The sequence below is a fragment of the Pygocentrus nattereri genome, chromosome 22 (assembly GCF_015220715.1).
Source record: "Pygocentrus nattereri isolate fPygNat1 chromosome 22, fPygNat1.pri, whole genome shotgun sequence".
Taxonomy (NCBI): domain Eukaryota; kingdom Metazoa; phylum Chordata; class Actinopteri; order Characiformes; family Serrasalmidae; genus Pygocentrus; species Pygocentrus nattereri.
In genome coordinates this window covers 3,289,314-3,302,994 of record NC_051232.1, presented here as the reverse complement: position 1 = coordinate 3,302,994, position 13,681 = coordinate 3,289,314, and the positions used below count along the sequence as shown (strand labels likewise).

General features: G+C 38.8%; 1 protein-coding gene across 18 annotated transcripts in view; it reads right to left on the bottom strand.

The window, feature by feature from the left end:
* si:ch211-281l24.3 overlaps positions 1-13,681 on the bottom strand; it is an 88,805-nt gene that overhangs the window by 18,892 nt on the left and 56,232 nt on the right. For 16 of the 18 annotated variants that reach the window (XM_037532980.1, XM_037532984.1, XM_037532987.1 and 13 more), the window contains 2 exons: positions 4,541-4,993; positions 167-619 (listed from right to left, as the gene is read on the bottom strand). In XM_037532980.1, coding sequence (XP_037388877.1) covers positions 167-619; positions 4,541-4,993 — 906 coding nt within the window. The remainder of the gene's footprint in view (positions 1-166; positions 620-4,540; positions 4,994-13,681) is intronic. The other 2 variants (XM_037532991.1, XM_037532995.1) reach the window with 1 other exon arrangement.

Below are 13,681 nucleotides of genomic sequence, written 5' to 3'. Positions count from 1 at the left end.
ATCGTAATCAATAATGAGGTACTAACAGCTAACTAATTACACTGCATATCACTGATTTAGCAGATAATACATGAACCTTAAACACACTAGTCAATGAAATCGTTATTTTAATCCAACCATGAAAACATGCATTCCTACACTGATCACAATACGACTCCACACTCACCTCAGCTGGGAGATGTAGGGCAGACACTGAAGGAAACTCCTCACTTCACTCTCTTCATCTGACCAGCCTGCCAGCTCTACTGGTTTCTTCACTGTTTGGAGTTTCAGCACTTCTAGGAAGAGGGAGCTCTTTCTCTCTGAGAGGTTTATGATCCAGATTATAGGAGCTGACTGGTAAACTGGCTGTAATGCTGGAAGAACAGTCCTGCCTGTCTGAGTCTCATAGTTCTTCACATGTGAGAACAGATCCAGCAGAAACTCACACTGAGCATTAGTATTATACTCATCATGTTCACCATAAGGGAAGGTTGAGTAGCTGCACACAGATGCCAGCAGTTCAGTACAACCCTCTCCTGTAGCTGAATCACCCTCTGCTGCTGCTGCTGCACTCAGATTCAGCAGAAACTGGAAAGCAGATTGTTGTTTGTTTTCAGAAGGAACAAAACATTGAAATCTGTAGAAATAAGAAGATAAACATTGTAAGAATTAAGAATGAAGTATTAACTACACATTGTCCTTTTGTAAGTTCTGAACTTTGTTGTTCCCTCCAAAAGTAATCACAGCCTGTTTTAAATACAGTGAGCTAGACTCACAAAAGGCAACTCCAGATTTAATATGAAGGTAAAAGTCAATAGTGCAGGGATGTATTTTCTCATTCATAATCAAGGAATAACTGCCAGTTTGACAGTTTATATTAAATGTGGTGCTGCTGCACTGTTTTCATGAGAAATGATGAAAAAAGAACCTGAAAGACCCTCACAGTAAAAGTCAGTGTGGATATAATTATCTCTCCTATACTGTTTTGAAACGTGTTTGGTCACATGTTTAATCATCAACAATGATGCACGGTAACCTACTGAACTGAGCACCCACTATAGTGAAAGGCACATGCTGATCTGATAGGATTGAGAAACACGGCAAACACTGTAGCTGCAGTTGTAAGTTATAAGGATGGAGGCGACTTGCATGAGGAGGATTTTGTAGCTCATTAATACAGAATTCAATATTGATTTCTTTTGGCTCTGAATGTGGCTCAGCTAATCAAATAATAAAATCAAAACACAAATATGGACTGAAAAGAGGCAGAATTACGCTGCTCTCTTTATGCACTTTTAATTGTGGACTGAATTCTTGTTATATTTGATATCGCACTGATATAGTTCACAACTGTTTACCAAACAGCACTTCTGCTTTTTTCACAATCCACAGCTCTGACTGTTTGTTTTCTTTGCTATAGCAGGTCTGTGTGGACACCCAAACCAGCACTGAGCATTAGTAATGAACATACATTAACATGTCGACAAGGAAATATCAGCAAGCTGATCATCACCATGGTGGCTTTATGTTTAGGACTTCATTACCACGCTGTACATTTTGCACAATGAGTGCTCTAAACTCTATGGGACCTTCTGTCTAGGAGGTGTCCAGCACACACTCCAAACAAAAACTGTCCATTAGTGTTAAGGCAGCTTCCCCAGAGCCACAGCGAGAACCTTACAGTGCCCGAACGTACAGTCCAGGTATGACGCTCCTCTCAGCTGAGAGACGTAGGGCACAAACTGAACTAAATACCTGGAGTAATTCACAGAACACCACTTTTAAAAAATCATTCAGAGTAAACACTTTAAAAAGAACCTCACATAGTAAGACTTGCAGATCTCACTAAACTATTCAAATATACTGGAAAAACACACAAAAATATCCAAAGCCTTGCTGAATATTTATGACAAAGGAGAACTGACATTATTTTAGACATGCAGTATATACATGACATCAAAATGGCTGCTATGAGGAAAAACTCATTTTTCCAGTGGATGTGGTGCAAATTAAATGACTTATGAATGAGAATGTTTGCAGAGGAATTTGCATTTTGATGTATAAATGCACAGCACTGATATTTCTTGAATGTTCAAGGCTCACTTGCAGGAGTGTATATAGAAAAAGAAAATCCTGAGAACGGTTTCTCAGGGACAGGCTCCAGAACCCCCCATGACCCAGAAGGATAAGTGGGTCAGATGATGATTAAATGAAAGAATGAATTTACAAGAACTCAATAATCAACAAGAGACCAATCAGTTCATTTTGTTTTGTTTGAACTTGCAAAAATCTTCTCATCTGACTGGCCTTCTGCAGAGCTGCCGCCTTCTAATTTACACCAGCATGTTGAGGAATTGAGGGAAATGAAATTGTTATAATCAACACCATTTTTCACTGATATTAACTTACTGTAAACAACAATATGTGGTTCATACTGCTGTAAACCAGGCCTGTGATGACAGAACTGATCAAATTACCTCATACATGCAGCGGTAGGTAAAGTAACTTAACCATGAGACTAAACAGCCAATTACACAACATTCATGTGCACAGCTCAAAACCTCCTCCATCCTGAACTACAAGCCTGTAAAATTCATTAAATATCAGTACTGTTCTCACACTCAGTACAGTAGGAATTTCTACTGTCACAACAAACATATCTGATAACTAAACAAAATGAAATTAATATATAAATAAACAAACTGACTGTTTCTCAGCCTTTCAGTGCACAAACATGTGTGTGTAGTTCTGATGGAAGCAGCTGTTAGTAGTTCCTTTATTTTTATTGTGCATGGTAGTAAATGGTGAATTTGTAATACTGTATTTTTCTATTTGCTTACAAGAGAATTTATTCACATTTCTGTTTATAACAACAACAAAAACAGTCTGTACATGTGTCACATCCAGTCAGAGGCGCACTCAGAGATGCAGGAAGATGTTTTAAGTTGGGTGTGCAGAAACTTTGGGCAGTGTATATGTGACGTGACTGAGGACATCATGCAAAACGATTTAGCTTTTTTTTTTAATTTTTTTATTTATGCTCATTTACATCGAACAGAACGTCACACGGTGCTATAATGAGGAAAGAGAGGACATTATATATGCTGACGCATCAAACCACTGATGTACATCCTTCCTCTGCTTCTGCATGAACTCAACTGCCTAGAAGATAATTGATATTTGGTGCAGCAAACGATGATGTCACGCCCACAGTCTCATGGTGAGATTTAACACTGGAAGACACATTGACCACTAGATATAATTGATAAGACATTATTTTACATTAAATTTATCATTTTAAAGTTTAAAAACAATATCAGGCTGCTTTGGGGCTCAGAGTTGGTCTATAACTCTGCATAGACTTTGAACCTAAAAGGTCAGAATGTTTTGTGAGCCTTTTACTGTGTAACAGATGCATGGATGCTTAAGAAACTGCCTCTATCTAAATATAATAGAACACAGTCACCAAGTGTCAGTAACCGTCTGTGTACCTTTACTAAAAACTACAGAGAGGCGTCTGGTTTGCAGTGGCCTTCAGATTTTTTTCATCAGTTTTTTCATCACTAAAGAAAAACAGCACTGTAGACAAACCACCATAAAAATTCCAGGCTTTGTCCTTAAATATTTAACAAATCTTTCATCTAAAGTAAATTTGCAATAGTAAGTGAAACCAATGCTAGAAGTCTCATCCTGCAGCTCTTACTGGTAAATTATTGTGGTGTTTCTGATTCCTGTCTCAAGGTTGGGATTAAACCCTGTTCTCCTGAGTGCAGGACTGTCATGATTGGCCCCTCCCAGTCCATGTGTTCATGTTTTGGTTTTGCCCATGTGCGTTTTTATTTGGTTTAGTCCAGGACCTTGTTTTGAAACTCCTCCCCTGATTGTCTCCACCTGTTTTCCACCTGTCCCTCATTATCCCTGCTGTATTTAAGCCCTGAGTTTGAACGTTGTGTTGGCTGGTCTTTGTCCTTGCCCTGGTTCATTGTATTGATCTTTGTTGGATGTCTTGGTCTTTGTAGTTGTATGTACTGTTGTTTGAATCCCTCTCTGTGTTTAATTTGGATTCTGGTTTATATCATGTCTACCCCACGTTCTCTACGTATTGGCTCTTTGACCCTGGACCGTTATGACCCTGATTCCGGATTTGCCCTCAATAAAAGTCGCCTACCTCCGCACATGCGTCCGCTACCTCGCCCCGAGTTACAAGGACAAGCGTGTTAGACACTACAAAGGCTAACTGTTATAATGCGTCCACTGACAGAAACCTTGATGTCACCAGAAATAGAGCAGTGCCATCCCATGGATTAAGACAGAAGTGCATTTTGGGTAATCTTATTTGTCTGACAAAGGGTTAAGCACATGTTAAAAATCATAATTAAAGAATAAAATCTCAAATTTGTAGCCTCTGTGTTGATAATGTTATGAACTCAAAATATTTCAATTTTATACTGTATATTTTTTTTTCCACATTCTTGGATTTAAAGTTCTACTTTAATAAGATTTGTCAAAATTATGGCTGATTTCAGGGTAAACAAAGTAAACAGACAGACACACTCACCTCAGCTGGGAGATGTAGGGCAGACACTGAAGGAAACTCCTCACTTCACTCTCTTCATCTGGCCAGCCTGTCAGCTTTACTGGTTTCTTCTCTGTTTGGAGTTTCAGCACTTCTAGGAAGAGGGAGCTCTTTCTCCCTGAGAGGTCTATGATCCAGACTGCAGCAGCTGACTGGTAAACTGGCTGTAATGCTGGAAGAACAGTCCTGCCTGTCTGAGTCTCATAGTTCTTCACATGTGAGAACAGATCCAGCAGGAAGTCACACAGAGCACCACTAACATCATCCTCATCATCATCATCATTCTCATCAAAGGGGAAGACTCTCTCACTGCACATAGACGTCAGCAGCTCAGTGAAACTCTGTGTTGTATCTGTATCACACTCTGACACTTTAGCACTCAGACTCAGCAGAAACTTCAAGACTGACATATTGTCTTCAGACTCCTCACAAAATCTGTTAAAACACAGAAATACACACAATATGAAACAGAAACAGAGACAGAGCAGAAATACTGAAATGACTGAAAGGACCAGTTTAGAAAATTCAAAAACACGAACTGACAGCTCAAAATTACAAATGAACAAAGATTATATCGATATATTCGAAAGAAATCGATACTCTTCCATCTTATACGACTGGCCTTAGTCCTGTGATGAGCTGAGTTGTCTAAGCCTCCTTTCCTCAAGTGATTTAACATGAAATGAATGTTGCGTGTTTGACATCCCCGTTTAAGAATGACAGAAAAATAAAAGGACTTGGTGACAAACAGTCGAGATCAAGTGCCCAGATATACAAACAAACACACAGAAAAATACATTCATTATAAATATTAAATACTTTTAAATACAGTTAAACTGAGATATTGAACTATTTTACTTTAGAACTTTTGGGGCTGAGATTTAAAAGTGAGATTTAAGAAGCAGGAGAGGACCTGACAAAAAGGAGCAAACAGTTCCACAGTGTTGAGGAAAACAGAGGAAGCATGACCCCCTTTAGACCTCAATCTGACAGTGGAATATTTACAAGGAAAGTTTGTTAGAGGACCAAATACTGCCCTCTCCTGGCCAGTCAGGAACACTGTGGCTGCATTCTGAACCTGCTGGGAGGTCAGAAACTGATGACTGACTGATTCCCATGTAAATAGAATTACAACAGACTAGCTGGAATAACGTGAACGCATGGATAACCACTCACAAGTCCTTAAATAAGAGGAACGTGATTGGTTTCTTTGTCTGACTTGAGCTTCAGGTTTAGAAAGAGAATTTTGGTGCATTGCTCTTCTTTTGTGTTGCTGCTGGCTGGATAGCCCTTAGCTATTAAGCTAACAGGCAATAAAGTGACAGAACATTTAAATATTAAAATTTTAAAGTATTATATATTTACATATATGTAAATGCTCTGCCTTATAAACAGCCTCGCCTGCTATTGTAAGATTGAAAAGGGTCTTTCACCAGTTTGCAGTGCTTCCTGGACAAAAGTCATCTAACAGACTTCACTTAAGCTGAAGCTCAAGATGGAATCAGGTATTCCCTGAGACCGAAATGATGAGAGCAAGTCAATGAGGGAATGTTAAAAACAGCATTGAAATGGACGGTTGGTTCTCGTCTATTCCCAAGTCTCTATCTAGCACCAGCATTAAATCCAGACGGGAATGTCAGAGACAGTTTCATTTTACAGGAAAACATAAAGACACAGGAAGAAACGGAGAAGGCAGCTACTCGTCTGTTCACTCACCTGAACATCTCATACACACACTTCTCCTGCACATACACTCAGTATGTAACAGCAGAATAAAACACAGTAATTTTTACAGGTCTGTATGTGACACAGTGGAAGTTGTAGTAGGAAAACATTACAGCAGCAGTGGCGTTTACTAATGTAACAAGCATAAGAACACTATGTGGCGTAGCTGGCCCACAGATAATCTATTAATATCTTATTTTATACACGGATCTAATACGACCTTAATGTTGTTCATCTACTTACAACAGGAAGAAATCAAGCAGTACAAATATTCAGTGTCAGTCACTTCCACTCAGCTTTCTTCTCTCGATCTCCTCGCCTGTTTAGTAACACAGTTTTTAATTATATAATAAACTCAGATGTTCAACACATCTGAGAGATCAAACTGTTACATTTTTATTTGAACTGCCATCTTCTAACCTGACTGACTTTCTGTGGAGCTGCTGATTCTCAAAGAAAGTCTGCATGTCCATCTACAGGCTGAGGAACTGAGGGATATAAACTGTGTTATGATCAACACTTTCTGACCTTTTCATTGACATTAACTTACTTTAAACACTGTCTGTGGCTTCTACTGATATGGTTTCTAGTGACTGTATCAAACACTAAAGACAAACATGAAAATAACGTCATCAATAACATTATTTATTACATTATTAACATCCTTCATGGAAACAATAATCAAATTCCTTAAAAAGGACATTAAAACAGTGAGTCCTGCACATCAGAGAAAATATAAAGGACTTTGTCTACGTTAACATTTGTAAACACCTCTGCTGCTATGATGACTTTCAAAGCATCAAATACAGAAGTGTCAGAATTGTCTATCCTCACTTTTTATAAAATAAATAAAATAATGATTCCTCCAATGTAACTGTCTCAATGTTTGCACAGAAAGTTTGCATTATTTATTTTTTCACATAACAAAGCTGATACCAGGTATAACAGCAGTTAGCAGCACAAAGTCCACCAACCTCACAACTTCATGAAAATCCATCAACTCCACATGTTGGTGCAGCTAATTCAGTCAGAAATTAATCTGTAATACTGTAATAGGTCCATTGTAAAAGGTGAGGAGCTATAAATTTGGGTTTTCAGCAGGAAGTGAACACACAGCTAAGTAGCATGAAGTCCATCTCCCACCATCGTCCAGTATGTGCTGTATGTGTTTCTGCAACTTTCTTCTAGATAGTTTTGTCTTACTGAATTCTGGGTCTGCCTTTGGTTCATGGAAGTGTGTGTTCACTCTCACACCATCATGAAAAGCAGATACTTATGCACCACACTTCACATCACAGACCCTCTGTGCTGCATGATGCCACAGTCAGCCAAGAATTCAGCAAAGACCCCCGAACTAAACTGCTGAGTTAGCTGGTAAAACAGACTCTGAGCTGCCATGTCTACTGAAAGATGGTGGAGAGGAAAACGATGAGATCTTTTCTAGTTCTGTTTGAGAAGAAGCCAAACTAGAGCCTCCAACACTAGTAATGAACTAAAACGATGGCATATCAGCAAAGCCATGCACTTGTCTCAGAGGGCTCTAGGATGTCAATGGCCAGCTTTTGCTATAGTTTTTCAGGCATAGACATTGGTTGGAGTGGAACAGCACTCAAGTTTGGTCATTAGACTGACAGCAATTATATGACTTAATAGTGGGTTTAAACAACGTATCCACCTCATCTCCATAATCACAAGCAGCTGTCGGCTCATGTAAAGCTCGTCTGTACGGTACTGCTGTTTCATTTGGACCCTGACTGTATTTACTAACAACTGTCATAGTTGCTTTATGACCCTTTTAACTGATTCTCTTAACCTAATCCTTAAAGAACTACAGGACATCCAAAGGTAGTCGTGGCATAAAACCTGGGCTAAACATTAAAAGGAGTTGGCACATTAGCTGAAAAGATGAGTGTGGAAGCCTATGATGTACCAATATAAAATCAATATTAATTCATGTTCAGATGATAGCAGCAACACCTGTTTTAAAATGATGTGTAATCTACCCAAATACCCTAGACATCAGTCAGAAACAATGTGACACCTTCACTTTTTTCAGGTTCTTTCCATCCACATGTCAAATGCGTTCTTTATTGTGACCGGATTTTAATTATTTAACATTTACAGACCACTAGGACCCTACTTTTTTAGAGAATTCAGTGATTTTGCTGCAAACCTAGCTGTGAGCAATGATAAAGTAATAATTGATATTTAATATCCATTTTGAGAAGGCAGATGACCCATTAAAAAGGCATTTACTTCAATACTAGACTTTCTGCTGGTATTACCCAAAATCTAACAGGGCCTACACACTACTGCCTGTCTATGTTGACATTAGGTCTTAAGATAGACAGGCTTAATATCCTACTGCAAACCTCAACAATCCCCAACCATTACCTAATTTCATAGGAGCGACGTCTCAGCCATAACACATGTACATCCCCTCGCTATTCTACAAACCACAAATTCTGATGACTCCCACCAATTAAGTTTTTATTTTATTATTAAAAATAATAAAATAAACAATTTTAGACAAAAAATTAAACCCACAGTATTAAATCCAACTTGGCTGTCATCTGATATGGCTGATATAAAACATAACATAGTTGAAGAAGAAAGGCTGGAAACGTTTTACCCACTCCCACAGCTAGAACTGGAGAAGATTATCAACTCTGGAAATTTTACAACCTGCACACTCAATGCAATTCCCTCAAAATTACTCAAAGAAGTACTACCAGTTATTATAAACGCTCTTTTAACTATAGTAAACTCATCCCTTGGCCTGGGCCATGTACCCAAAGCTTTTAAACTAGCAGTTATCAAACCTCTGATCAAGAAACCAAATCTTGATGCTAGTCTATTGTCTAATTACAGGCCTATTTCTAACTTACCATTTATATCTTAAGATCTTAGAAAAAGCTGTGGCCCAACAACTTAGTGCATGTCAACATAAAAACCATCTATATGAAAAATTCCAATCTGGATTCAGGCCACCTCACCGCACTGAGACGCTCTAGTTAAGATAACTAATGATCTTCTTCTTGCCTCTTATCAAGGCTGCGCATCCCTGTTAATGCTACTTGACCTCAGCGCAGCTTTCGATACAATAGACCACAATATTTTCCTAGAAAGGTTAGAAAACATGGTTGTAATCACAGGGACAGCTCTATCATGGCTCCTATCTTACCTAACAGAACATTATCAGTTCGTAAATGTAAACAATTTATCTTCAAATTATTCAAAAGTAAGATTTGGAGTTCCACAAGACTCTACTTTAGGACCATTACTGTTCATACTATACTTGTTACTGTTAGGCACAGTTATAAGTAACCACTGCATTAACTTTCATTGTTACGCAGACGATATTCAACTGTACATATCAGCCAAGCCTGATGACAAATACAGATTACAGAAAAGAGGACTGTGTAAAAGACCTGAAAGACTGGATGTTACGTAACTTCCTCCTACTAAACAGTAACAAAACAGAGGTTCTCCTTCTGGGTCCAAAAGTGGCAAGAAATAAGCTACCAGATTTAACTGTTACATTTTTATTTAAACTGCCATCTTCTAACCTGACTGACTTTCTGTGGAGCTGCTGATTCTCAAAGAAAGTCTGCATGTCCATCTACAGGCTGAGGAACTGAGGGATATAAACTGTGTTATGATCAACACTTTCTGACCTTTTCATTGACATTAACTTACTTTAAACACTGTCTGTGGCTTCTACTGATAAGGTTTCTAGTGATTGTATCAAACACTAAAGACAAACATGAAAATAACGTCATCAATAACATTATTCATTACATTATTAACATCCTTCATGGAAAAAAATAATCAAATTCCTTAAAAAGGACATTAAAACAGGGAGTCCTGTACATCAGAGAAAATCCTGGGGTCATAATTGATTCAGATTTATCATTCGATCAACACATAGGCAGCATCACTAGGACAGCTTTTCTACATCAGAATCAGAATCAAGCCTTATTGGCCAGGTTTGCTACGCATGCGAGGAATTTGCTTTTGGTTACAGGAGTTCACAGTGCACAGTATCAGACAGACATTCACATACAAGGAATAAGTTTTATAATAAGATAAATACAAAATAAAGTAAAATAAAAACCTGCATTCCTACTCACTCAGACACACACACACACAGTCATACCTGTAAACCTTACATTGTGCAATGTATGAGTCTAAAGTTAAAGTGCTGAGTGCAGCAGCAGTTATAGGGTGTACGGTGGCAGAGAAAGGGGTCAATGAGGTGACAGTCAGATAGGTGGGGTAATATGGCAGGTCTTTGCAACACTGCCAAGATAAGAAATGCCTGCGTGATGCAGAAACACTAGTACATGCCTCTATTACTTCAAGGCTAGACTACTGTAACACACTACTGTCAGGATGCACTAGCAGGAATTTAAGCAAACTTCAACTAGTTCAAAACGCTGCAGCCAGGCTCTTCACTAAAACTAGAAAATTTGACCATATCAGTTCAGTGCTAATATAATTTCATTGGCTGCCTGTTAAATTCTGTATTGATTACAAAATTCCTTATTGACATATAAAGCCCTATACGGGCTCACTCCTGAGTACCTGCAAGACCTCGTTTCCTATTATGAGCCATCACAATTACTCAGATCACAGAGTGCTGGCTTTATAATAGTTCCCAGAACACAGAAGGCTGCAGCTCAGGGAAGAGCATTTTCTTATCAAGCCTCCAAACTCTCTCAATGATCTTCCAGAAAATGTTCGGGACTCAGACTCAGTCCCAATCTTCAAATCTAGGCTGAAAACTCACTTGTTCAGATTAGCTTTGGGTAGTTAATGTTCCCCCTTAGATAAAGGTCCAGGGGTCCAACTGAGACGCTGGTGGTGTCATCCCGCCACTCGCACACGGTCACTCAGGTTTCTGGACGGTGGAGTGGAGGGATGCCACCTGTTTCAGAGTGCCCTTGTGTCTGTGTCTCCTTCTGGTTCTCTCCTTTTAGTTAAGCTGTTAGTCAGATCTACCAGAGTCGTTAACCACACTTGGGAAATGTTCACATTCTCTGTTTTTATATACACCCAAACAGAACAAAATTCCCTGCCTCTTTCCGAGTAAACGACCGCCCACCTGTCTGGCCGGACACTGAAGACTGTCGAGCCCTCCTGCTACCCGCTTCAGACCAGCTGCCCAGCCCCAGCTACACTGATGCTTTCATAGACTCCTATCTATGACTACTACTAATACTATTACTATTAATATTAGTAGTATAATCACTTGTAGGTAGTTTGACCAGAGGAGGATGGGTGCCCCCCTGGTGAGCCTGGTTCCTCCCAAGGTTTCTTCCTCAGCTCTGAGGGAGTTTGTCCTTGCTACTGTCACCCCTGGCTTGCTCACCTGAGGGTTTTTACATTCATGTAAAAAATGTGTCTTTACTGGAATTCTGTGAAGCTGCTTTGTGACAACAGTTGTAAAAATACAACTAAATACAAATAAATTTGATCTGATTTGACCTGTGTGTGTCTGAATGACTCAGAGAAGCACACATTTTTCTTTGCCAAATCTTCTATATCTCATGATATAGCACTGATGTGATCTTCAATGTACAAGGCTCACTTCCAGGAGTGTATATAGAAAAAGAATATCCTGAGAACGGTTTCTCAGGGATTGGCTCCAGAACCCCCTGTGACCCAGAAGGATAAGCGGGTCAGATGATGATTAAATGAAAGAATGAATTTACAAGAACTCAACAATCAATGAAAGACCAATCAATTCATTTTGTTTTGTTTGAACTGGCAAAAATCTTCTCATCTGACTGGCCTTCTGCAGAGCTGCCGCCTTCTAATTTACACCAGCATGTTGAGGAATTGAGGGAAATGAAATTGTTATAATCAACACCATTTTCACTGATATTAACTTACTGTAAACAACAATATGTGGTTCATACTGCTGTAAACCAGGCCTGTGATGACAGAACTGATCAAATTACTTCATACATGCAGCGGTAGGTGAAGTAACTTAACCATGAGACTAAACAGCCAATTACACAACATTCATGTGCACAGCTCAAAACCTCCTCCATCCTGAACTACAAGCCTGTAAAATTCATTAAATATTAGTACAGTTCTCACACTCAGTACAGTAGGAATTTCTACTGTCACAACAAACATATCTGATAACTAACAAAGTTAAATTAATATATAAATAAACAAACTGACTGTTTCTCAGCCTTTCAGTGCACAAACATGTGTCTGTAGTTCTGATGGAAGCAGCTGTTAGTAGTTCATTTATTTTTATTTTGCATGGTAGTAAATGGTGCATTTGTAATACTGTATTTTTCTATTTGCTTACAAGAGAATTTATTTACATTTCTGTTTACAACAACAACAAAAACAGTCTATACATGTGTCACATCCAGTCAGAGGCGCACTCAGAGACGCAGGAAGATGTTTTAAGTTGGGTGTGCAGAAACTTTGGGCAGTGTATATGTGACGTGACTGAGGACATCATGCAAAACGATTTAGCTTTTTTATTTTATTTTTTATTTATGCTCATTTACATCAAACAGAACGTCACACGGTGCTATAATGAGGAAAGAGAGGACATTATATACGCTGACGCATCAAACCACTGATGTACATCCTTCCTCTGATTCTGCATGAACTCAACTGCCAATAAGATTATTGATATTTGGTTACTGTAACCGATGAGGTCACGCCCACAGTCTCATGGTGAGATTTAACACTGGAAGACACACTGACCACTCCATATAATTGATAAGACATTATTTTACATTAAATTATAATTTTAAAGTTTAAAAACAATATCAGGCTGCTTTGGGGCTCAGAACTGGTCTATAACTCTTCATAGACTTTGAACCTAAAAAGTCAGAATGTTTTGTGAGCCTTTTACTGTGTAACAGATGCATGGATGCTTAAGAAACTGCCTCTATCTAAATATAATAGAATGCAGTCACCAAGTGTCAGTAACCGTCTGTGTACCTTTACTAAAAACTACAGAGAGGCGTCTGGTTTGCAGTGGCCTTTAGATTTTTTTCATCAGTTTTTTCATCACTAAAGAAAAACAGCACTGTAGACAAACCACCATAAAAATTCCAGCCTTTATCCTTAAATATTTAACAAATCTTTCATCTAAAGTAAATTTGCAATAGTAAGTGAAACCAATGCTAGAAGTCTCATCCTGCAGCTCTTACTGGTAAATTATTGTGGTGTTTCTGATTCCTGTCTCAAGGTTGGGATTAAACCCTGTTCTCCTGAGTGCAGGACTGTCATGATTGGCCCCTCCCAGTCCATGTGTTCATGTTTTGGTTTTGCCCATGTGCGTTTTTATTTGGTTTAGTCCAGGACCTTGTTTTGAAACTCCTCTCCTGATTGTCTCCACCTGTTTTCCACCTGTCCCTC